General features: G+C 36.5%; 2 protein-coding genes across 2 annotated transcripts in view; both read right to left on the bottom strand.

The window, feature by feature from the left end:
- Nucleotides 1-8515: 8515 nt before the first annotated feature.
- On the bottom strand, nt 8516-15819 carry LOC149414914 (nucleolar protein 16-like). The gene is made up of 3 exons (XM_089643412.1): nt 15773-15819; nt 9036-9136; nt 8516-8766 (listed from the first exon to the last, which is right to left on the bottom strand). Exons 1-3 carry the CDS (start codon nt 15817-15819, stop codon nt 8516-8518), a joined length of 399 nt encoding a protein of 132 aa, XP_089499538.1.
- A 423-nt stretch (nt 15820-16242) lies between these two features.
- LOC149414913 (uncharacterized) overlaps nt 16243-26994 on the bottom strand; it is a 59682-nt gene continuing 48930 nt past the window's right edge. The window contains exons 3-5 of the mRNA XM_089643134.1: nt 26826-26959; nt 26077-26201; nt 16243-16339 (exon numbers count right to left, since the gene is read on the bottom strand). Coding sequence (XP_089499260.1) covers nt 16303-16339; nt 26077-26201; nt 26826-26959 — 296 coding nt within the window. The 3' untranslated portion in view covers nt 16243-16302. The remainder of the gene's footprint in view (nt 16340-26076; nt 26202-26825; nt 26960-26994) is intronic.

Below are 26994 nucleotides of genomic sequence, written 5' to 3'. Positions count from 1 at the left end.
GAATGGGTTGAGTCAATGAACAACGAGACGCTGGGGATAATCTGATGACATTTAGAATTTAAACATTTAAGAGCAAATTTGTCAGCAAATAGTTGACGCCTTAAATAAAGAGGAGGATCAGAACATTCTACTTGAAGGGAATTGATGGGTGATGATTGCATCGCTCCAGTTATAATTCGCAAAGATTTAGATTGAATTTTGTCTAATTTATCAAGTACATTTTTTGAGGCAGTACTAAAAAGTGGGCAGGCATAGTCAAGATGGCTTCGAATAAGTGCGTTGTAAAGCAACTTAATGCAAGTAGGGTGAGCTCCCCACCAAACGCCAGATAATGATCTGATGATATTTATATTTTTTTCGCATTTAGTAACTAAATTATTAATATGGGAAGACCATTTAAGTTTCCTATCAAATGTTACTCCCAAAAATTTTACTTCAGAAGCGTTGGGGATTGGAGAATTTTTAAATAAAATTTGAACGGGGGGGGGTTTTTATGGCGGTTTGAGAAGGTGACACACTGAGTCTTTTGGATTGAAAGTTCAAGACCATTTAACGTGAGCCATGTGCAAAGGGCATTCATGGCTTCGTTAAGATATTTGACGGCGAGAGGAATGATTTTGGATGATAAGAAGAAAGCTATGTCATCTGCGAACTCAATAACTTTTACTTGTGGGGGAATAGCGACATGCATATCATATGTGTATATATTATACAGTAAGGGGGACAATACATCGCCTTGTGGTAAACCCTTCCAAATAGACCTACTTTGAGGAGAAATATCTGGAAGTTCAATGAAAATTTTTCTATCTAGAAATAGATTAATAATAGATTGGACAAACATGGGGGGGGAGGCCAAGGCCTAGAAGTTTTTTTTTCAAGATTGGGATGGAAACATTGTCAAAGGCGCCTTCTATATCTATAAAGACGGCAAGACAAACTTCCTGTTTAGAAATTGATAAATTAATATCAGTACTGATGATGGCTAGGTTATCTTGAGTAGATTTTTTTTTCCTAAATCCAAATTGAGATGGAGAGAGAAGCTGTTTACTCTCGACAAAAAATTCTAATCGGTTTTTAATTAATTTTTCATAAAGTTTACTGAGGGTGGATGAAAGAGCGATTGGCCTGTAGTTGGATCCAGAATTTGGTGATTTGTTTGTTTTTAAAATAGGGATGATTATTTGACAACTCCAGTCATCAGGCATTATACCAGTCTGGAAGATTTTATTTAAGATGCTTAAGAAGTGGTTTAGAACATTATCATTACTATTTTTGATTATGCTGTAAGGTATACCATCTCTGCCTGGAGATGAGTCCTTGACTGTTGATAAACAATTTTTTAGCTCAATTAAGGTGAACGGAGAGTCTAGCCAATGATTAGACATAGGAGTATTATAGATGGGCGTTATTTCATCTAAGTTAGGTACAGAAGGGGGGGCAATTTTGTCCAAGAATTCATCGATCCATTTAGAATGAGACGCTCGAGGAGATGGTGAACTGAAGGAGGATCGAAATCTTCGGATCATAGACCAAACTTCCGAAATTGGAGTGTTCGGAGATACTGAACTGCAGAAGTTGTACCATCCGGATCTTTTTTTTGACCTCAATACCCTTTTGGCATTGGATTCAGCGTTTTTGTATATAAGATAGTTCTCCATAGTCATATTGTAACGATAGGTAAGAGATTTAGCTTTCCGAATTCTTACTACTTTGGAGCATTCCTCATCCCACCAGGGAGTTGGAGGGAGTTTTTTGAGAGATTTAGTTTTAGGGGGAGGATTTGATTTATTTATTGCAGTTATGAGCATTGATTTGAAGTTATTATAATCATCTTTGACGGAAAATATATCGGTGGCGGGTAAATTGAGTAGGAACTTGTCCATATGAGAGTTAAATTCATCCCATTTGGTGTGTTTTGTTTTAACCTTTCTCGAAATATGAGACTTGTCTGATTGGAAAGAAGTTTGATAAGTAATGGTGATCGGGAAATGATCACTGGAGCAAGGGTCGGGGGACACCACCCACGAGGTGAGAGAAGCTAGACTAGTAGAGCATATCGAGAGATCCACTGCACTGGGGTTTGTGCTGGGGCGTGAGATCCTAGTAGGAGATCCGTCATTCAAAAGGAAAAGGTTGGATTGATCTAGGAAATCCATCACACTTCGACCATCTCGGTCGGAGAAAGCAGAACCCCAGACGGGGGAATGGGCATTAAAATCGCCTAATATAAAGAAAGGAGGGCTTAGTTGACTTACAATTTGCAACCAAATTTGTTTATTGAAGTGGGCTGTTGGGGGAAGATAGACTGAAATAAAAGATGTGTCCTTTATTTTAGCTGCAACCATTTGGAAGTCAGCATTGGGGGGTTTGATATTATTTATTGGGGAAAATGATATTGATTTTTTAATAAAAAGGGCAGCACCGCCGCCCGTACCTCCTGGGCGGTCGTCGCGGAGACAGGAATACCCTCCCACATTAAAGTGGGTGGATGGAGTAAACCAAGAGAATTTAATAGGTTAAGGAGATCAGATTTGTTATAAATAGCACTTCGGCTATTCCACTGAAGTATTCTGACATCCTGAAGAGTCATTTTGAATAAATGATTTCAATGTGGAAATAATAGTAGCAGCGTTGGACGGTAGATTAGTTTGAGAAGAAATGAGGTCAATTAGAAGCATAATAAGAGTTTGGATAAATGAAGAATTGTCTTGGGAGAGTTTTTCAGAAAGTTTATGAGAGTTCATTGAGGAGGGATTATAATTATTTGCACACCCATTTGTGGCATTTGAAAGAGATGAACCATTGGGATTTAAGAGCAGTGAGTTGTGTTGTAGCTGATCGTATCCAGGAGCCGGTTTAGAGATAGCGTTTTTGTATTTGAATTTAGTTGAACGAGAAGAAGTTGTTGTAGAAGAGGGAAGAGGGTTGGATGAGGAGTTGCTGGATAAAGCCTCAGCAAATGATTTTTTGACAGGCGGGAATAGTTTAGAAGCCTGCAGAAAAGACAAGTTCTGAGAGGCCATAGAAATTTTAATATTTTTTTGGCGAGATTGTTCTGGGCAAGAAGTGTTGATAGCTGTATGTGAGCCTGAGCAGTTAAAACATTTGGGTGAGGAGGAAGAAGGACATTGGTCAGCTGCGTGGTTTTCTCCACATTTAAAACATCTGGGTTGAGATCTGCATGCAGCTTTGGTATGACCAAAACGGCAGCAATTGAAACATTGAGTGGTGGGATAAGTATACATTTCAACTGGTAATGAGTTGAAGAATAAATATATATGGGAGGGAAGAGATTGACCTTCAAAGGTGATAACTACAGATTGGGAGGGCTTCCAGGAAATTATACCCTCAGAGGAGTCCTTGTAATTTAGCCTCCTGGCTTTTATGGGATTGCCAATGTGTTGGGGGGTTGAAAGTGAAGACAGAATTTCTGCGATGGACAGATCGGTCGAGATACCTCTGACCAGGCCCATGCGAGTGACATTGAAAGTAGGGATATATGCCTTGAACTTTGAATTAGATGAAATGAAGATATTTTTGATGAAACTGTTGGCAGCTGACCCTGAGAGGAATTCGACGGAGATTCGGAAGCGACCCTCGGCTTTTACACCTCCAGGCTTGATTGAAAGGTTCTTGCTATTTGATAGGAATTTGCCAAATTCAAGAGGGTGGATGGTTTTTCCTTGCTCAGTTTTTTGGGCGTATACTATGAATGGGCCACGGAAATGATGAGAATAAAAGTTTGTTGGAGGAAGTTGAGAAAGTGCTGGTGGGGACTGTGAAGTCGAAGGAGAGTCAAGTTTTATTGGGGAAGAAGGAGTAAATTTCCTTTTTTTGGTAGAAGTCAAAATGACAGAATCACTGTCAGAAGTTTCTCCATTTTCCCCGTCTGGGGGGTCTGGAGAGGGATCTGGGGGCTTTGTAGGGGGTCCAGGAGGGAAATCTTCCTCCATTATTCACAACAGTAAACAACTACAACAATAGTATGGAAAATGACAGAAGTAAAAAAAGTTTATAAATATCTGGAAATCAGCAGAGAAAAGTGACTCCTGGAAGATCAGGAGGGAGAAGAAACCTCAAGGCACAACACACTACACTTTTTTTTTGCCAGAAAACAAAAAAGAATGGTAAAAAATTAATTTTAGATAGAGCAAAACAAAACAACTGATGACAGCCAAATGTTATTGTTGCAATTTAACCATTCACCTTAATTGAGCTAAAAAATTGTTTATCAATAGTCAAGGACTCATCTCCAGGCAGAGATGGTATACCTTACAGCATAATCAAAAATAGTAATGATAATGTTCTAAACCACTTCTTAAGCATCTTAAACAAAATCTTCCAGACTGGCATAATGCCTGATGACTGGAGTTGTCAAATAATCATCCCTATTTTAAAAACAAACAAATCACCAAATTCTGGATCCAACTACAGGCCAATCGCTCTTTCATCCACCCTCAGTAAACTTTATGAAAAATTAATTAAAAACCGATTAGAATTTTTTGTCGAGAGTAAACAGCTTCTCTGTCCATCTCAATTTGGATTTAGGAAAAAAAAATCCACTCAAGATAACCTTGCCATCATCAGCACTGATATTAATTTATCAATTTCTAAACAGGAAGTTTGTCTTGCCGTCTTTATAGATATAGAAGGCGCCTTTGACAATGTTTCCATCCCAATCCTGAAAAAAAAACTTCTAGGCCTTGGCCTTCCCCCCATGTTTGTCCAATCTATTATTAATCTATTTCTAGATAGAAAAATTTTCATTGAACTTCCAGATATTTCTCCTCAAAGTAGGTCTGTTTGGAAGGGTTTACCACAAGGCGATGTATTGTCCCCCTTACTGTATAATATATACACATATGATATGCATGTCACTATTCTCCAACAAGTAAAAGTTATTGAGTTCGCAGATGACATAGCTTTCTTCTTATCATCCAAAATCATCCCTCTCGCCGTCAAATATCTTAACGAAGCCATGAATGCCCTTTGCACATGGCTCACCTTAAATGGTTTTGCACTTTCAATCCAAAAGACTCAGTGTGTCACCTTCTCAAACCGCCATAAAAACCCCCCCCCGTTCAAATTTTATTTAAAAATTCTCCAATCCCCAACGCTTCTGAAGTAAAATTTTTGGGAGTAACATTTGATAGGAAACTTAAATGGTCTTCCCATATTAATAATTTAGTTACTAAATGCGAAAAAAATTTAAATATCATCAGATCATTATCTGGCGTTTGGTGGGGAGCTCACCCTACTTGCATTAAGTTGCTTTACAACGCACTTATTCGAAGCCATCTCGATTATGCCTGCCCACTTTTTAGTACTGCCTCAAAAAATGTACTTGATAAATTAGACAAAATTCAATCTAAATCTTTGCGAATTATAACTGGAGCGATGCAATCATCACCCATCAATTCCCTTCAAGTAGAATGTTCTGATCCTCCTCTTTATTTAAGGCGTCAACTATTTGCTGACAAATTTGTTCTTAAATGTTTAAATTCTAAATGTCATCAGATTATCCCCAGCGTCTCGTTGTTCATTGACTCAACCCATTCATCTACAATCAGAGCTTCAACTAAACCTCTTCCTGACATCTGTAAAAATTTTAAGTCTCTCTCAGAGCTTCACATCATCCAAAATGATCTACTTCCCTTATACAAATTAAAATATAGTCACGTCACCCTATCCCCAACAATATTTGAAGGGATCGGAATCCTTAAAAGTCATTCCAATCTCCCGGCCCGAACTGTCAATAATATTTTCAATGACATTATTTCATCTAAATGGCCCAACTTTTCTCTTTTATTTACTGATGGATCCAAATCTCCCGACTCTCCTAACTGTGGTATAGGTATTAACGTTTACCACAATAATTCTAATGACAGAATATTTCATTCAATTTCAAATCAATTTTCAATATTTTCAGCCGAGTGCATTGCAATAATAGAATCTCTCAAATATATAACCAAAAATAATTTCGAACATTCCCTCGTTCCCTCCGACTCTCTCAGTTCCCTCCAAAAACTTAAATCCAGTCCTCTTCTTCATCCTGATGATCACTTTGTATGCCTTATTCGAGAGATGATAGCCTCCATTCAAAGCTCTGGTAAAACTGTAACTCTGATTTAGATTCCTGGACATGTTGGTATCATGGGTAATGATATTGCGGATGCCTTGGCAAAACAAGGAGCGTCCAACCCTGTTGTTACCCTCGTAAACCACATTCCTTTATCTGACATTTTTTCCATCATCAAAGATAGATCCCCGCAATGTTTGGGCAGAGTATTTTATTTTATTTATTAGCGTTATAAACAGTCTTTATACATGCATATTTGACAGTGATCAGAGTAGTTATGTCATTGACCAATAAAATAACGACAAAACAAACCATAACAGAAAAATACATAACAACATACCTAATACAAACAATTTTGATAAAGTACATCAATTATCAAAAATGTATTAATCAATTGAAATATTTAAAAAAAATCAATGAACTATTAAGTTTTTTGGTTAAATAAGATGCAGTATCACTTTTTTACGGATGCTGTGAATTTAGCTAGGTTCGTGTTAAACACATCGATGTTTGGGCATAATCTATTAAATGTGCTACAGCTTCTTCTTATAAATACATTTTCAAGGTAGTTTGTATTGCTTTTAGGTATATAAAATGTATCCAAAGATCGAGTAACTCTTTTTGGACATTTGAAATGAATATTTTGTAGTAAGTATGGGCTATCAATATGGTTATGAAGTATCTTATAGAGCATCAATAGGTCTCTGATATCACGGCGTTGTTCAAGAGATTTAAGGTTTATAGGGACATAGTATTCATCATTTCGTACGCGATAGGAGACATATTTGATAAACTTTTTCTGAACTCTTTCTAGATGTGCTTTATAAGTAGAACAATGAGGGTTCCACACTGTCGAAGCGTACTCCAGGTGGCTTCTGACGTAAGAGATGTAAAGAATCTTAAAAGTTTGTGGATTTTTGAAAACTGAACTTACCCTAAGTATAAATCCCAACATTTTCAAAGCCTTTGACGTGATATGCTCGACGTGAGATTGAAACATAAGCTTACTGTCTAATAGAACTCCAAGATCTCTTATTACATTTACCCTGTTTAAAATATTGTTCTAAATTAAGTATGGATATAATATTGTGTTTTTCTTTCGAGAAAAAGAGATGACGCTACATTTATCTGCATTCAGAAGAAGACGATTTTCTAGACAATATACATTAACCAGAGAGTTCAGATCATTCTGGAGCTCCATACAATCCCTCTCAGACTTAATTATTTTGACAATCTTTTTGTCATCCGCATATAGATACAGCTGAGAGTTATGGATAGTTTTGTTGACATCATTTATAAAAATATTAAATAAAAGGGGACCAAGATGAGAACCTTGGGGAACTCCTGAGGTTACAGGGACGAAACTAGAGCAGAACCCTTGTACCGTTACAGCTTGAGTACGATTGTCGAGATAAGAGGCTAACCAACGTAGCAGGTCACCGTGAATACCCATTGCTTCGACTTTATCGATTAAGATGCTGTGTGGGATTTTATCAAAGGCTTTGGAGTAGTCTGTGTATACTACATCAACTTGATATCCGTTATCCATAGCAACAAGAACTGTGTCAACAAACTCACATAGATTAGTTTCTGTTGATTTTTTGGTGACAAAACCGTGTTGATTCGAAATTATGTGTGGTCGTATACAAGGGAAAATGATATCAAAAACTATTTTTTCAAAAAGTTTACCTATTACATTTAACTTAGAGATTGGTCTGTAATTTTCAATATTGTGCTTGTCTCCTTTTTTAAATATGGGCACAATGTATCAATGTATTGGCACATTGGTAGTCAACCCAAGGGAGCCTGCTATGCCTCAATACAAAGGACTATTCCATCAAAACCGTGGTTTCAGCAATTCCCTCATTTTTCCAAAAAAGAAATTTCTTCACTCATTCGAATGAGGATCGGACATTGTTCCGTTCCTTCCCATCTTTTTAAAATTCACGTTGTTGACTCCTCAGATTGTACATTCTGTGGTCTAGAAGTGGGAACTTTAGATCACATATTTTTTGGTTGTCCCTCTCTAAACAAATATCCTCTCTTCTATCAAGCCTTATCTAAAATTGCCTCCCCTCCATTCAACATCTCATCTCTTCTAAGTCTGAACTCGACTCCAATTTTCATTATAATTTTGAAATTTGCCCATTTAAATAAAATTAATATTTAAATTCACCTTTCATTTCTCAATAATTTTAAATGATGGCCAAGAACACCCTTGAAGGGTGAAAGCCAGAAATAATGTTAAAAAAAAAAAAATGGGTTAACTTAAATAAGTCAAATTTAATTTACTTTTTTCAGAATAATTAAAAAAAAACTTAAATAATACAATAATAAAGGCAATCAACACATAATATTTTATTCTGGAAACTTTTGGTACAAATTAAAATAGCGATGGTCCTTAAAAATATAATAAAAATGCATTGTTTTTAAATTTTAATCGCAATCCATTTCTAGTGCTAGAGCATCTTTTTTTAACGGGTCGTCATCGGTGTTTTTGCCCAATAATCCTTTAGAATCTAAGAACTTGGCGTATTGGTTGGGTATTTTCATGAATTTCTTTGCCTTTTGCCGAAGTTGTTTCCAGGTTTGTTGTTTGTAGTTTCTTCTGTCCTTTGCCATAGCTTTGTAGTCGTTTCCGTATTTATCCATGAAATATGTGATGTGTTTAATGAGATTTGGGTAGCCTGGAAAGAACACAAAAAATGACATGATACATTAAAATTAAACTAATTACATAATATTAACCTCCCGGTTGTCAAAAAGGGTAACCAAAATCTATCTTCCATGCATCAGCCTAACCTTTGTTTTTTACTGCCTTAGCGTGCCAAGGGTAAAATGCCGAAGGGTCCGCTAACACTATTTTCTTAATGTGCTTATACAGGGTGCTTATACAACATTCATCGGAATAGAGCTGTTCCCTCTCGAAACACCATCCTTCGTTGGGTTGAATCACTTCGCAGGCGTGGTGAACTGATCAACAGAAGACCAAGAGGAGCTCCGCGAACATCCAAGAGCGCCTCCAGCACTGCATCAACGATTTCGGCCACCACATGCCTGATGTGATTTTCCACACTTGACTGTCTCAAATGCTATTTCCCCGCGAACCTGATTCCATCAATAAATTTGTTTTTGAGTAAAAGTTAACTATTTTATGATTTTTTTAAAACCGTCCGTCCTCTCTGCCACACCCTGTATATTTATAAAAATTGTGAATAACTATCCTATGTATTTTCCTTAGAATGGCTACAGAAATGATAAAATAATCTAAACCAGTGGCTTCCCTCAAGGATCAGTTGGGTATATTTTGTACATCACAGATATGCATACCGGCTCGAGCTGTTTCACGGTATATTTTGTACATCACAGATATGCATACCGGCTCGAGCTGTTTCACAGTATATTTTGTACATCACAGATATGCATACCGGCTCGAGCTGTTTCACAGTATATTTTGTACATCACAGATGTGCATACCGGCTCGAGCTGTTTCACAGTATATTTTGTACATCACAGATATGCATACCGGCTCGAGCTGTTTCACAGTATATTTTGTACATCACAGATATGCATACCGGCTCGAGCTGTTTCACAGTATATTTTGTACATCACAGATATGCATACCGGCTCGAGCTGTTTCACAGTATATTTTGTACATCACAGATGTGCATACCGGCTCGAGCTGTTTCACAGTATATTTTGTACATCACAGATATGCATACCGGCTCGAGCTGTTTCACAGTATATTTTGTACATCACAGATATGCATACCGGCTCGAGCTGTTTCACAGTATATTTTGTACATCACAGATATGCATACCGGCTCGAGCTACAAAATTGACTTATATATTATTAATTAAAAGTGGTGTATACAAAGTGTTATGGCGTCATTTTCATATAATTAAAATGACGTCACAAAGTTATTTTGCGATTATTGAAGAAGTAGTATTAGTTTCTTTATTTGGTTTCTGTTCTTCGGGTTTTGGCTCAAATAACCGGCCGTCCCAAGATAAACCTGTGTAGCAATTACGAGGAATCGACTGTAATTTTCTAAGCACTTTTGCACAGATAAAATAAATATTTTTGATAGTGATGAAACGTCAAGCTAGAAACATTATTTCGTTGCCAAGCAAGTAGTTTAGTCTGCTAGGAGCACTTTATGTCCAAAATACCATAAAATTGAGGCAAGTGTGGTGAGCTACTACCGTATCCGTTACGATAAATGGATAGAAGAACACCGCACAGTTACAATATTTCAACTGGAACTAAGTTGATGATTTAATACACAAGGGATAACTAGTGCTATAAAGAAGTGGACATATATTTTCATAAATAGATAAACTAGTCACATATAGGAATAAAATACAACTGATACAAAGTGTTTTTGGTAAAATTTTACCAACGACTACCCTTCTTTATAAGCATTTAAAAAAAAACATTTGGTTCAACTTAATGATAATAAACAACAACTTTATGCATTTATGATTATGGAAAATAGTACAATTTAATATTAATTTCGTAAAAATTATTACACTCGAAAATCTAATAACTGATGCACCATTTTGGAAGAAAATCGATTTGAATTAGATTGGCAATATCGGCAGTGCCTACAAACAAATGCTAATTTCCTATGTTCTTTGAAAATGCTGTGTCAGTTTGCAGATTTGGTAAATATACAGAAAATAGGCACGCGCTTAAGAGGAAGCTACAAGCCGAAAATGTGTATATTCTTGGTATACAAATATTGTAGGTAATAGGAATTAAAATCGCTTGACAAACGGAATCTAGAAAAATTCGATTTCAAGCACAAAACTGGTTTTTATTTATTTTGTAAATAATTTTATAAGAAAGCAAAAAAGTTAATCAAGTGAAACTGTCACAGATAATCTTAGTTATAATACTGTATTTTTTTAAGTTGTTTCCTTTACGCGTTCATTCATTTCTATTGAAAAATTTTTTTTTTTAGTAGTTTATATTTATATTTTTTATTGCGCAATTTATTATTTTATTTGTATTCTACTCAAGCGAAATGATAGGAAAACCTTAAATTAATAAAATCATATTTTTGGTATTCATAATGTACACAGATTCGTTATAAAGATTAATCAAAATAATGATTTAGCATTAAGGGGAACGTTTACGCTGCCAACTTCGGCCTATCGGATATAAAAATATAATATTGTGTATACCGCTCTAGTTAAACAAAACAGAGCTTTTAGTTTCATGCTTAACCCTATCCCTGCGGGAGACGCACGCCTGCGACGCACTGTAAATGCCCTGTACGCGGGTGGCACATCTGTGCGACGCAAAGTTTCTTCGGCGTTATGGGTATGAAACATGCTTGAGCACGGTCAAACTTATACTCCTAAAAAATCTCACATCTTTACAATACTGACATCTTACGATATTTATCCATAATACGTATCCTAATCATGGATACAAAGATTTGAAGGGATCTTCCAACTCAGAGCGAAAAATGAATCAGTTTGAATTCTTCCCGCGTCTTTACACACGTTATTGCGCAGGCGCATTTTATAAGATTCTCAAACAGAGACGCTCGCCGTGTAGATTACATTGTTTTATCGAATTATTGTTTGCTTTTTCGTGGATATGAACTATTTTAATTTCAGTGTACATTCATCTGATTTATCATATTTTAAAATAAGTTCAGTTACATACATTCATTCAAACTATTGAAGAAATATAAAATTTCGTCAGTGTTAGATTATTTTCAAATAAAGATACGTGGTTAAAACTTTTTTTTAGTGAAAAATCAAGTGTAAAGTTGTACAAGTTTGACTTTTTATCAATTTTTGAAAGTATTTTTACTGCCAAAATACAAAATGTCGGGTCGTGGTCTTAATGACGAAGAAATATTTGGTGCTACTTTAGAAATAGATTCAGATTTTGAAATAAGTGACAGAGACGTCGATAATAATTGCGAAGCTGCTGAAATACATGAAAGCCATGATTCTGCCATTATGCGTTGAGAACTGTTTCAAAATTTATCACGATAAAAAATATATTAAGTGATACATATTTACGGTGATATAATAACAGAAAAATTATTTCATTATTTTTGTAAATTTAACCGGTCAGCAACGTAAGCAGATATACACGATAAAATAACGATAGCAGTCAAGTACAATAAGCGTGTTTACACGTCAACGCGTGTGTTTCCACAAAAATCGTCATAACTCCGTTATTCTTCTAGTGACATCCCTAAAACAAAAAGTAGAATATTCGTATTGAATGAAGCTTCACATCTCTATTCAAAGTTATCCATAGAAACCCGTAAAAAGACCTACTCAGTGGAAGCAAATTTTACCCGCCAAATCGTAAAACGACGCCAAGAAAGCCGTTTGACGTGCCGACCCGCCTCGCAAGTTTAATTATTTTTTTAAAAATATATTTTGTATGAAATGGTCAAAAAGTGAAGTGACAGAATTGTTTATTGTACATTTGTACGATGAAATAAGTGTTTTTTTTTTACATTATCCGTGATTTTAGTATCGTTTTTACATAAAACATTACAGGTGAGTCATTTTTACAATTTTTTCATGTTTCCATTCTAAATTTAAATATTTACAAATGTTAATATTTATTTATGATACAACAATTTGAAAGCCTATTTTGTAACCTTTCTAAAACAGTTTTTACTATTCGGCTCCGTTCAGTAATGTTTCATTTATAGAGCTTTGATTGTGAGGCGGTAATAACACAACGTTTTCGTGAAATTGACATTTCGATAAAGACATTTTAGCTTCAAGTTCGCGAAAAGTCGGAGGGGTTAAGTGTAGTTATTTTTTATTATATGAACCTTTTTAAGTGTGTCAATATTTCATGTATCCAGTCAAACGCGACATCGCACCCATAAATCAACCACTTACATCGCACCACAGTTGAAGAGCTCTACTCCGGTATGTTTATGCATGTGTATCGTTATCCTTGAAATATTAACATGGCCGCCCGGGTATACCGTATCAGTTACGTTATGAATATATACTTCGAATTTTCATCAAGTCCCATTGATGTTCGGATTGTTTATTTATACTTGAAAAGATAATTCAAGACATAAGCGACGTATTTTTTAAAACAAATTTTAAAATCCATGCGTGATTATTGTTTAAAGTCATAAATTAGATTGATGATAAATAGCCCCGCGTGTGAACGAAGTGATACAAATTTATGACGCATAGAAAAGGTTAAATAGTTGCACGAAGACGGTGAAATACCCTTTGGCTTAGTTCCGTAGCTATAGCGTTAGTAATAGTGTTAGTGGTATGTTATGGGTACCACACTCATTCTCTTAGTGTTATTATGCATAAGGTGGACAGTAATTTACGAAATTATAACTTTCAGTAAGGTCTGATTCATTCAACATCTATTCAAATTTATATTTAGCCAAACTTGATGATTTTAATAAGGTCTGGTCACCAAACACGGCCAAAGCCATTTCAAGCAATGTTTCAATTCTGAAAGGTGGTCGTCAGGGCGATACTGGGAGTATCTACTACTCTGGAACCTGTCACAAATATATAGTTTTTTAATGTGAATACTGCATAAGGATACGGATAAATTTGGAAACTGAAGCGTGAACCGTACCACGAATTACGGGAAAGGAATGAATCAACTGCAAGCGGCATATCGCGCCATTTGCGGTTTCTTCGTTTTTTTTCCCATAAGTTGAGGTTTAGTTAGGCAGTTCGGCTCGCGGATGTATACGTAGCATAAAAGTCCCAACCAGTTGCGGCTTGTGACTTTTGGTTGTATTAGAGCGCTAATATTACAATATATGAAAAAAAAATTATGAAGATTTTCAGGAAATTTCAGTTTGACTGTGCGCCGCACGGTCTCATAAATCTTTTGGGATCAAATCGCAATTTCTTCAAATCGGACACATATATTCTTTATACATGACACACCTATTGATTAACCCTTACAGTGCCGAAAAGATCCGTGGCGCTTATAGGTAGGTGTGCGAAAAATGCTATAGACGCGGTAGCGCTCTTTTTGACAGTTCACTTTTGGCCCGATTTCACCAAAATGAAAATTCAACACATCTTTTAAAAGTAATATAGAGTCATTAAGTGGTGAAACAAAAACTAGGTTTAATAGTTACCTATGGAACCTTGTTTTTGTTTCATCACTTTTCATGACTTTATTACCACTTTTTGGAGGTGTGTTGAATTGAATTGTCATTTTGATGACATACCCGGTCACCATGCAGCAGTAAGGACAGTAGCTCTGTGAAAAGATCCAACCTGATTTGCTCATTGTGTTTGTGTAGGAAAACAATCTTCTACGTTTTCCATATATCTTCTGTAATTTTCTTGTCAATAAATATGTAGTATTTAATTTCTGTGCTTTTATTATCATAGTTTGAAACGTTCTGAAGCGAATGTTGTTAAAATTATGAAAATTAGTGTATTGTAACAGAAATAGCAAGTATTTTTATTTTTTATATAAATTATCTATAAAAATGCACTTTTTTACTAGCATTCTCAGCATATTTTGACAAAATATTTATGGCAATAAAAGGGTTTAAAAAAAGATGAATCAGTTTAATTTGGTATTTTGGCCATAAATCCAAATCTCAATTTTGTATGAAACAGGCCGCGCAGCCGTTCCATTTAACACACTTCAAGCGGACCAAAACAAGGGTCCCACATTCAAGAAAATGGATTTTGTATGAAACAGGCCGCGCAGCCGTTCCATTTAACACACTTCAAGCGGACCAAAACAAGGGTCCCATTCGAGAAAATGGATTTTGTATGAAACAGGCCGCGCAGCCGTTCCATTTAACACACTTCAAGCGGACCAAAACAAGGGTCCCATTCGAGAAAATGGATTTTGTATGAAACAGGCCGCGCAGCCGTTCCATTTAACACACTTCAAGCGGACCAAAACAAGGGTCCCATTCGAGAAAATGGATTTTGTATGAAACAGGCCGCGCAGCCGTTCCATTTAACACACTTCAAGCGGACCAAAACAAGGGTCCCATTCGAGAAAATGGATTTTGTATGAAACAGGCCGCGCAGCCGTTACATTTAACACACTTCAAGCGGACCAAAACAAGGGTCCCATTCAAGAAAATGGTTTTTGTATGAAACAGATTTCTTTGGAAATAATACATATATTTTAATTAAATTTTTTACATAGTACTCACCCACACCCCAACTATAAAATGATTGTCTGAAATTAAAAACTACTTAAACTGAAGTCAGTGGTAGGACATTTAGTGGTGTTTTATTTGAAACAAATGTATGCATTTTATCACATTACAAAAACAAATCGTTTTGACACAAATCTTAAAAAAAAAAACTTCCGCATCTCCGGTGAGATATTGTGATTGTAAGCACTATTTTCCATAATCGTAAATGCAAAAAGTTATTGTTTATTGTCATTAAATTAAATCAAAGGTTTTTTTTTAATGCTTATTCCAAACGGTAGTAAGTCAAGTAAGGTAGTATTGTGTATTGACGATTCAACAAGTTATAACAATATGTTTTAAAAGTCGGTACCTTAATTTAGAGGTTTTTGGTGCTTTCGCTACTGTTTCCAGTTCCCGGACAACTTCTGGTTTGGCATCGGTGACGCATCTACCAGATGGCAGAAAAAGACAGGTTACAAAGGAGTTCTCAAAGGCAGGACAAAGGTTTCATAACACATAAGATATTGTGCACTACTTACTTTGGTGGGGGCGAGACATTAGGATCTTCTTGGGGCGTTTCCCCCATCTCCGCGTCTTAATTTTCTTTCTGTAAATTTAATATCATTACACATAAGTTGGGTTGTTTCTGGTAACAAGTTTTATTTGTACAACATAAATCAACGGTTTCAAATAATTATAATAATGTAATGTGAAAGACTTAATTCCTGCACCATGATGCATATCTGATAAAGCAACATATTGTTGCTAATGACCGTTTGGTTCAATTTGAAGTGTTAAATGCAGAATTTGAAATAATAATAATATTGTTGATGCTTCATATTTGAAAGCCCTAATATGTTACATAATCTTTAAAATGGGGTTGTGAAGTTTATGTAATGGAAATTTCAAAGTTTTATCTATCCGTATAATAATACAAAAACAAATGAGATTATTTCTCACAACAATATTTTTATTTGCAAAACTGCAAGCTAAAATAATAAAATCTTACTTTTCAATATTACACTTCCTCTCTTGCTTCCTCTTCCCGCTGCTCCCTCCTCTCCCTCTTTTATATTCTCCTCCTCTCTTGATGTTCCTTGGCTTGTCTAGAATAAATGAAAAACATGAGCATTTACATAATATGGCAATTAGTGTGGGAGAGTGAATGGGGAGGAGAGAAAGAAGGAAGGTATTCAGATCTCGACCAGGCCGTTCATTTTCTGTTGGAGCCTTTGCCCACATTTTATGTAGAAGGTGTTAATTCATGTCACCTTGGTTAAATATATTTTAATGGCCAATGGAAAAAGATACGGATGAAATGGTATCTCAATTATACGGCCAGTTTGAGAGTGAAATTTGTAACCGGTGGTTTGATCTTTGCATCCATGACTTGTAGTAATTTGTAACCGGTGGTTTGATCTTTGCATCCATGACTTGTAGTAATTTGTAACCGGTGGTTTGATCTTTGCATCCATGACTTGTAGTAATTTGTAACCGGTGGTTTGATCTTTGCATCCATGACTTGTAGTAATTTGTAACCGGTGGTTTGATCTTTGCATCCATGACTTGTAGTAATTTGTAACCGGTGGTTTGATCTTTGCATCCATGACTTGTAGTAATTTGTAACCGGTGGTTTGATCTTTGCATCCATGACTTGTAGTAATTTGTAACCGGTGGTTTGATCTTTGCATCCATGACTTGTAGTAATTTGTAACCGGTGGTTTGATCTTTGCATCCATGACTTGTAGTAATTTGTAACCGGTGGTTTGATCTTTGCATCCATGACTTGTAGTAATTTGTAACCGGTGGTTTGATCTTTGCATCCATGACTTGTAGTAATTTGTAACCGGTGGTTTGATCTTTGCATCCATGACTTGTAGTAATTTGTAACCGGTGGTTTGATCTTTGCATCCATGACTTGTAGTAATTTGTAACCGTTGGTTTGATCTTTGCATCCATGACTTGTAGTAATTTGTAACCGTTGGTTTGATCTTTGCATCCATGACTTGTAGTAATTTGTAACCGGTGGTTTGATCTTTGCATCCATGACTTGTAGTAATTTGTAACCGGTGGTTTGATCTTTGCATCCATGACTTGTAGTAATTTGTAACCGGTGGTTTGATCTTTGCATCCATGACTTGTAGTAATTTGTAACCGTTGGTTTGATCTTTGCATCCATGACTTGTAGTAATTTGTAACCGGTGGTTTGATCTTTGCATCCATGACTTGTAGTAATTTGTAACCGGTGGTTTGATCTTTGCATCCATGACTTGTAGTAATTTGTAACCGGTGGTTTGATCTTTGCATCCATGACTTGTAGTAATTTGTAACCGGTGGTTTGATCTTTGCATCCATGACTTGTAGTAATTTGTAACCGGTGGTTTGATCTTTGCATCCATGACTTGTAGTAATTTGTAACCGGTGGTTTGATCTTTGCATCCATGACTTGTAGTAATTTGTAACCGGTGGTTTGATCTTTGCATCCATGACTTGTAGTAATTTGTAACCGGTGGTTTGATCTTTGCATCCATGACTTGTAGTAATTTGTAACCGGTGGTTTGATCTTTGCATCCATGACTTGTAGTAATTTGTAACCGTTGGTTTGATCTTTGCATCCATGACTTGTAGTAATTTGTAACCGTTGGTTTGATCTTTGCATCCATGACTTGTAGTAATTTGTAACCGGTGGTTTGATCTTTGCATCCATGACTTGTAGTAATTTGTAACCGGTGGTTTGATCTTTGCATCCATGACTTGTAGTAATTTGTAACCGGTGGTTTGATCTTTGCATCCATGACTTGTAGTAATTTGTAACCGGTGGTTTGATCTTTGCATCCATGACTTGTAGTAATTTGTAACCGGTGGTTTGATCTTTGCATCCATGACTTGTAGTAATTTGTAACCGGTGGTTTGATCTTTGCATCCATGACTTGTAGTAATTTGTAACCGGTGGTTTGATCTTTGCATCCATGACTTGTAGTAATTTGTAACCGGTGGTTTGATCTTTGCATCCATGACTTGTAGTAATTTGTAACCGGTGGTTTGATCTTTGCATCCATGACTTGTAGTAATTTGTAACCGGTGGTTTGATCTTTGCATCCATGACTTGTAGTAATTTGTAACCGTTGGTTTGATCTTTGCATCCATGACTTGTAGTAATTTGTAACCGTTGGTTTGATCTTTGCATCCATGACTTGTAGTAATTTGTAACCGGTGGTTTGATCTTTGCATCCATGACTTGTAGTAATTTGTAACCGGTGGTTTGATCTTTGCATCCATGACTTGTAGTAATTTGTAACCGGTGGTTTGATCTTTGCATCCATGACTTGTAGTAATTTGTAACCGGTGGTTTGATCTTTGCATCCATGACTTGTAGTAATTTGTAACCGGTGGTTTGATCTTTGCATCCATGACTTGTAGTAATTTGTAACCGGTGGTTTGATCTTTGCATCCATGACTTGTAGTAATTTGTAACCGGTGGTTTGATCTTTGCATCCATGACTTGTAGTAATTTGTAACCGGTGGTTTGATCTTTGCATCCATGACTTGTAGTAATTTGTAACCGGTGGTTTGATCTTTGCATCCATGACTTGTAGTAATTTGTAACCGTTGGTTTGATCTTTGCATCCATGACTTGTAGTAATTTGTAACCGTTGGTTTGATCTTTGCATCCATGACTTGTAGTAATTTGTAACCGGTGGTTTGATCTTTGCATCCATGACTTGTAGTAATTTGTAACCGGTGGTTTGATCTTTGCATCCATGACTTGTAGTAATTTGTAACCGGTGGTTTGATCTTTGCATCCATGACTTGTAGTAATTTGTAACCGGTGGTTTGATCTTTGCATCCATGACTTGTAGTAATTTGTAACCGGTGGTTTGATCTTTGCATCCATGACTTGTAGTAATTTGTAACCGGTGGTTTGATCTTTGCATCCATGACTTGTAGTAATTTGTAACCGGTGGTTTGATCTTTGCATCCATGACTTGTAGTAATTTGTAACCGGTGGTTTGATCTTTGCATCCATGACTTGTAGTAATTTGTAACCGGTGGTTTGATCTTTGCATCCATGACTTGTAGTAATTTGTAACCGGTGGTTTGATCTTTGCATCCATGACTTGTAGTAATTTGTAACCGGTGGTTTGATCTTTGCATCCATGACTTGTAGTAATTTGTAACCGTTGGTTTGATCTTTGCATCCATGACTTGTAGTAATTTGTAACCGGTGGTTTGATCTTTGCATCCATGACTTGTAGTAATTTGTAACCGGTGGTTTGATCTTTGCATCCATGACTTGTAGTAATTTGTAACCGGTGGTTTGATCTTTGCATCCATGACTTGTAGTAATTTGTAACCGGTGGTTTGATCTTTGCATCCATGACTTGTAGTAATTTGTAACCGGTGGTTTGATCTTTGCATCCATGACTTGTAGTAATTTGTAACCGGTGGTTTGATCTTTGCATCCATGACTTGTAGTAATTTGTAACCGGTGGTTTGATCTTTGCATCCATGACTTGTAGTAATTTGTAACCGGTGGTTTGATCTTTGCATCCATGACTTGTAGTAATTTGTAACCGGTGGTTTGATCTTTGCATCCATGACTTGTAGTAATTTGTAACCGTTGGTTTGATCTTTGCATCCATGACTTGTAGTAATTTGTAACCGTTGGTTTGATCTTTGCATCCATGACTTGTAGTAATTTGTAACCGGTGGTTTGATCTTTGCATCCATGACTTGTAGTAATTTGTAACCGGTGGTTTGATCTTTGCATCCATGACTTGTAGTAATTTGTAACCGGTGGTTTGATCTTTGCATCCATGACTTGTAGTAATTTGTAACCGGTGGTTTGATCTTTGCATCCATGACTTGTAGTAATTTGTAACCGGTGGTTTGATCTTTGCATCCATGACTTGTAGTAATTTGTAACCGGTGGTTTGATCTTTGCATCCATGACTTGTAGTAATTTGTAACCGGTGGTTTGATCTTTGCATCCATGACTTGTAGTAATTTGTAACCGGTGGTTTGATCTTTGCATCCATGACTTGTAGTAATTTGTAACCGGTGGTTTGATCTTTGCATCCATGACTTGTAGTAATTTGTAACCGGTGGTTTGATCTTTGCATCCATGACTTGTAGTAATTTGTAACCGTTGGTTTGATCTTTGCATCCATGACTTGTAGTAATTTGTAACCGTTGGTTTGATCTTTGCATCCATGACTTGTAGTAATTTGTAACCGGTGGTTTGATCTTTGCATCCATGACTTGTAGTAATTTGTAACCGGTGGTTTGATCTTTGCATCCATGACTTGTAGTAATTTGTAACCGGTGGTTTGATCTTTGCATCCATGACTTGTAGTAATTTGTAACCGGTGGTTTGATCTTTGCATCCATGACTTGTAGTAATTTGTAACCGGTGGTTTGATCTTTGCATCCATGACTTGTAGTAATTTGTAACCGGTGGTTTAATCTTTGCATCCATGACTTGTAGTAATTTGTAACCGGTGGTTTGATCTTTGCATCCATGACTTGTAGTAATTTGTAACCGGTGGTTTGATCTTTGCATCCATGACTTGTAGTAATTTGTAACCGGTGGTTTGATCTTTGCATCCATGACTTGTAGTAATTTGTAACCGTTGGTTTGATCTTTGCATCCATGACTTGTAGTAATTTGTAACCGTTGGTTTGATCTTTGCATCCATGACTTGTAGTAATTTGTAACCGGTGGTTTGATCTTTGCATCCATGACTTGTAGTAATTTGTAACCGGTGGTTTGATCTTTGCATCCATGACTTGTAGTAATTTGTAACCGGTGGTTTGATCTTTGCATCCATGACTTGTAGTAATTTGTAACCGGTGGTTTGATCTTTGCATCCATGACTTGTAGTAATTTGTAACCGGTGGTTTGATCTTTGCATCCATGACTTGTAGTAATTTGTAACCGGTGGTTTGATCTTTGCATCCATGACTTGTAGTAATTTGTAACCGTTGGTTTGATCTTTGCATCCATGACTTGTAGTAATTTGTAACCGTTGGTTTGATCTTTGCATCCATGACTTGTAGTAATTTGTAACCGGTGGTTTGATCTTTGCATCCATGACTTGTAGTAATTTGTAACCGGTGGTTTGATCTTTGCATCCATGACTTGTAGTAATTTGTAACCGGTGGTTTGATCTTTGCATCCATGACTTGTAGTAATTTGTAACCGGTGGTTTGATCTTTGCATCCATGACTTGTAGTAATTTGTAACCGGTGGTTTGATCTTTGCATCCATGACTTGTAGTAATTTGTAACCGGTGGTTTGATCTTTGCATCCATGACTTGTAGTAATTTGTAACCGGTGGTTTGATCTTTGCATCCATGACTTGTAGTAATTTGTAACCGGTGGTTTGATCTTTGCATCCATGACTTGTAGTAATTTGTAACCGGTGGTTTGATCTTTGCATCCATGACTTGTAGTAATTTGTAACCGTTGGTTTGATCTTTGCATCCATGACTTGTAGTAATTTGTAACCGTTGGTTTGATCTTTGCATCCATGACTTGTAGTAATTTGTAACCGGTGGTTTGATCTTTGCATCCATGACTTGTAGTAATTTGTAACCGGTGGTTTGATCTTTGCATCCATGACTTGTAGTAATTTTTAACCGGTGGTTTGATCTTTGCATCCATGACTTGTAGTAATTTGTAACCGGTGGTTTGATCTTTGCATCCATGACTTGTAGTAATTTGTAACCGGTGGTTTGATCTTTGCATCCATGACTTGTAGTAATTTGTAACCGGTGGTTTGATCTTTGCATCCATGACTTGTAGTAATTTGTAACCGGTGGTTTGATCTTTGCATCCATGACTTGTAGTAATTTGTAACCGTTGGTTTGATCTTTGCATCCATGACTTGTAGTAATTTGTAACCGTTGGTTTGATCTTTGCATCCATGACTTGTAGTAATTTGTAACCGGTGGTTTGATCTTTGCATCCATGACTTGTAGTAATTTGTAACCGGTGGTTTGATCTTTGCATCCATGACTTGTAGTAATTTGTAACCGGTGGTTTGATCTTTGCATCCATGACTTGTAGTAATTTGTAACCGGTGGTTTGATCTTTGCATCCATGACTTGTAGTAATTTGTAACCGGTGGTTTGATCTTTGCATCCATGACTTGTAGTAATTTGTAACCGGTGGTTTGATCTTTGCATCCATGACTTGTAGTAATTTGTAACCGGTGGTTTGATCTTTGCATCCATGACTTGTAGTAATTTGTAACCGTTGGTTTGATCTTTGCATCCATGACTTGTAGTAATTTGTAACCGTTGGTTTGATCTTTGCATCCATGACTTGTAGTAATTTGTAACCGGTGGTTTGATCTTTGCATCCATGACTTGTAGTAATTTGTAACCGGTGGTTTGATCTTTGCATCCATGACTTGTAGTAATTTGTAACCGGTGGTTTGATCTTTGCATCCATGACTTGTAGTAATTTGTAACCGGTGGTTTGATCTTTGCATCCATGACTTGTAGTAATTTGTAACCGGTGGTTTGATCTTTGCATCCATGACTTGTAGTAATTTGTAACCGGTGGTTTGATCTTTGCATCCATGACTTGTAGTAATTTGTAACCGGTGGTTTGATCTTTGCATCCATGACTTGTAGTAATTTGTAACCGGTGGTTTGATCTTTGCATCCATGACTTGTAGTAATTTGTAACCGGTGGTTTGATCTTTGCATCCATGACTTGTAGTAATTTGTAACCGGTGGTTTGATCTTTGCATCCATGACTTGTAGTAATTTGTAACCGGTGGTTTGATCTTTGCATCCATGACTTGTAGTAATTTGTAACCGTTGGTTTGATCTTTGCATCCATGACTTGTAGTAATTTGTAACCGTTGGTTTGATCTTTGCATCCATGACTTGTAGTAATTTGTAACCGGTGGTTTGATCTTTGCATCCATGACTTGTAGTAATTTGTAACCGGTGGTTTGATCTTTGCATCCATGACTTGTAGTAATTTGTAACCGGTGGTTTGATCTTTGCATCCATGACTTGTAGTAATTTGTAACCGGTGGTTTGATCTTTGCATCCATGACTTGTAGTAATTTGTAACCGGTGGTTTGATCTTTGCATCCATGACTTGTAGTAATTTGTAACCGGTGGTTTGATCTTTGCATCCATGACTTGTAGTAATTTGTAACCGGTGGTTTGATCTTTGCATCCATGACTTGTAGTAATTTGTAACCGGTGGTTTGATCTTTGCATCCATGACTTGTAGTAATTTGTAACCGTTGGTTTGATCTTTGCATCCATGACTTGTAGTAATTTGTAACCGTTGGTTTGATCTTTGCATCCATGACTTGTAGTAATTTGTAACCGGTGGTTTGATCTTTGCATCCATGACTTGTAGTAATTTGTAACCGGTGGTTTGATCTTTGCATCCATGACTTGTAGTAATTTGTAACCGGTGGTTTGATCTTTGCATCCATGACTTGTAGTAATTTGTAACCGGTGGTTTGATCTTTGCATCCATGACTTGTAGTAATTTGTAACCGGTGGTTTGATCTTTGCATCCATGACTTGTAGTAATTTGTAACCGGTGGTTTGATCTTTGCATCCATGACTTGTAGTAATTTGTAACCGTTGGTTTGATCTTTGCATCCATGACTTGTAGTAATTTGTAACCGTTGGTTTGATCTTTGCATCCATGACTTGTAGTAATTTGTAACCGGTGGTTTGATCTTTGCATCCATGACTTGTAGTAATTTGTAACCGGTGGTTTGATCTTTGCATCCATGACTTGTAGTAATTTGTAACCGGTGGTTTGATCTTTGCATCCATGACTTGTAGTAATTTGTAACCGGTGGTTTGATCTTTGCATCCATGACTTGTAGTAATTTGTAACCGGTGGTTTGATCTTTGCATCCATGACTTGTAGTAATTTGTAACCGGTGGTTTGATCTTTGCATCCATGACTTGTAGTAATTTGTAACCGGTGGTTTGATCTTTGCATCCATGACTTGTAGTAATTTGTAACCGGTGGTTTGATCTTTGCATCCATGACTTGTAGTAATTTGTAACCGTTGGTTTGATCTTTGCATCCATGACTTGTAGTAATTTGTAACCGTTGGTTTGATCTTTGCATCCATGACTTGTAGTAATTTGTAACCGGTGGTTTGATCTTTGCATCCATGACTTGTAGTAATTTGTAACCGGTGGTTTGATCTTTGCATCCATGACTTGTAGTAATTTGTAACCGGTGGTTTGATCTTTGCATCCATGACTTGTAGTAATTTGTAACCGGTGGTTTGATCTTTGCATCCATGACTTGTAGTAATTTGTAACCGGTGGTTTGATCTTTGCATCCATGACTTGTAGTAATTTGTAACCGGTGGTTTGATCTTTGCATCCATGACTTGTAGTAATTTGTAACCGGTGGTTTGATCTTTGCATCCATGACTTGTAGTAATTTGTAACCGTTGGTTTGATCTTTGCATCCATGACTTGTAGTAATTTGTAACCGGTGGTTTGATCTTTGCATCCATGACTTGTAGTAATTTGTAACCGTTGGTTTGATCTTTGCATCCATGACTTGTAGTAATTTGTAACCGTTGGTTTGATCTTTGCATCCATGACTTGTAGTAATTTGTAACCGGTGGTTTGATCTTTGCATCCATGACTTGTAGTAATTTGTAACCGGTGGTTTGATCTTTGCATCCATGACTTGTAGTAATTTGTAACCGGTGGTTTGATCTTTGCATCCATGACTTGTAGTAATTTGTAACCGGTGGTTTGATCTTTGCATCCATGACTTGTAGTAATTTGTAACCGGTGGTTTGATCTTTGCATCCATGACTTGTAGTAATTTGTAACCGGTGGTTTGATCTTTGCATCCATGACTTGTAGTAATTTGTAACCGGTGGTTTGATCTTTGCATCCATGACTTGTAGTAATTTGTAACCGGTGGTTTGATCTTTGCATCCATGACTTGTAGTAATTTGTAACCGGTGGTTTGATCTTTGCATCCATGACTTGTAGTAATTTGTAACCGGTGGTTTGATCTTTGCATCCATGACTTGTAGTAATTTGTAACCGGTGGTTTGATCTTTGCATCCATGACTTGTAGTAATTTGTAACCGGTGGTTTGATCTTTGCATCCATGACTTGTAGTAATTTGTAACCGGTGGTTTGATCTTTGCATCCATGACTTGTAGTAATTTGTAACCGGTGGTTTGATCTTTGCATCCATGACTTGTAGTAATTTGTAACCGGTGGTTTGATCTTTGCATCCATGACTTGTAGTAATTTGTAACCGGTGGTTTGATCTTTGCATCCATGACTTGTAGTAATTTGTAACCGGTGGTTTGATCTTTGCATCCATGACTTGTAGTAATTTGTAACCGTTGGTTTGATCTTTGCATCCATGACTTGTAGTAATTTGTAACCGTTGGTTTGATCTTTGCATCCATGACTTGTAGTAATTTGTAACCGGTGGTTTGATCTTTGCATCCATGACTTGTAGTAATTTGTAACCGGTGGTTTGATCTTTGCATCCATGACTTGTAGTAATTTGTAACCGGTGGTTTGATCTTTGCATCCATGACTTGTAGTAATTTGTAACCGGTGGTTTGATCTTTGCATCCATGACTTGTAGTAATTTGTAACCGGTGGTTTGATCTTTGCATCCATGACTTGTAGTAATTTGTAACCGGTGGTTTGATCTTTGCATCCATGACTTGTAGTAATTTGTAACCGGTGGTTTGATCTTTGCATCCATGACTTGTAGTAATTTGTAACCGGTGGTTTGATCTATGACTTGTCACAATGCACTAAAACAACATTAGTTGGACATAATAATTACCTTTCTTCTCCCGGGGGCCGCCGCTTCCGGACACCAATGATGTCCAGAAACTGCTGGGTCAGGGCGGCTTCGGCCTCTTCGGGAGCAGCTCCCATCATTCTCCGGCCTAACTCTTTCAGCCGTTCCTGAGAACATAATTGATACCAAACTAGTTTAAAACATGACAATGTACTATTATTTGGAATTAATATGTGAAAAGGAAAAGCAAATAACCCATATTTAAGAAATGAAAAGTCGTAAGATAACGCTCCCGAGTTTCGTTTCTCCAATTAAATGAATAGGTGTTAATGCAAAATATCAAACAACATTATATTTCAAAACATTGTTCTTATTGTCTATATTACCCTCCACACAGCATCCCCAAAGATGACATAGGCCCTGAGGGAAATTATTTTCTTCAGGGCCTCCTGTGTGGAGTTAATATTAAAAAAAAATATATATATATAATGAAGAAAAAAATGTTAATAATGCAAATTTTAAAATCTTATCAATTATATGGAGCCATTTGAGTAAAAGCCATTGGTAAAAAAGTAATTGGTAATTACTAAAAAAATAATCTTTTTTGCTATGCAAGTACCTATAGTGAAATAAATTATATGAATTGTTAAAAAAACTATAGCTATATAGCTATTTCCGTTTAAAAAAAAAAATTATATTTAGTTTGGTCAAGTATTTTAACTGCAAATCCAAATTTAAGTTTTGTATGAAGAAGACTACTTTACCAATTTGGAGGATTTCAATCAATTTACCTGCATTATCGTATCAGCTGGCTGGAGCAATTGCTCAGCATCTTTGATAATTTCTTCGATTACTTTCGTGTGCTTTTCAGAAGCTGGCCCCACGCAAGCTTGCAGACTGGGGCCGTGTATTTTCCAAATGCAATCTATTAAATAGAAAATGTTAATAAAAACGTATGTA

The sequence above is a fragment of the Hesperophylax consimilis genome, chromosome 19 (assembly GCF_061612785.1).
Source record: "Hesperophylax consimilis isolate HC1 chromosome 19, BYU_Hcon_1.0, whole genome shotgun sequence".
NCBI lineage: Eukaryota > Metazoa > Arthropoda > Insecta > Trichoptera > Limnephilidae > Hesperophylax > Hesperophylax consimilis.
The sequence above is the reverse complement of the archived record's forward strand: the minus strand, read 5'-3'. Positions and strand labels throughout refer to the sequence as shown.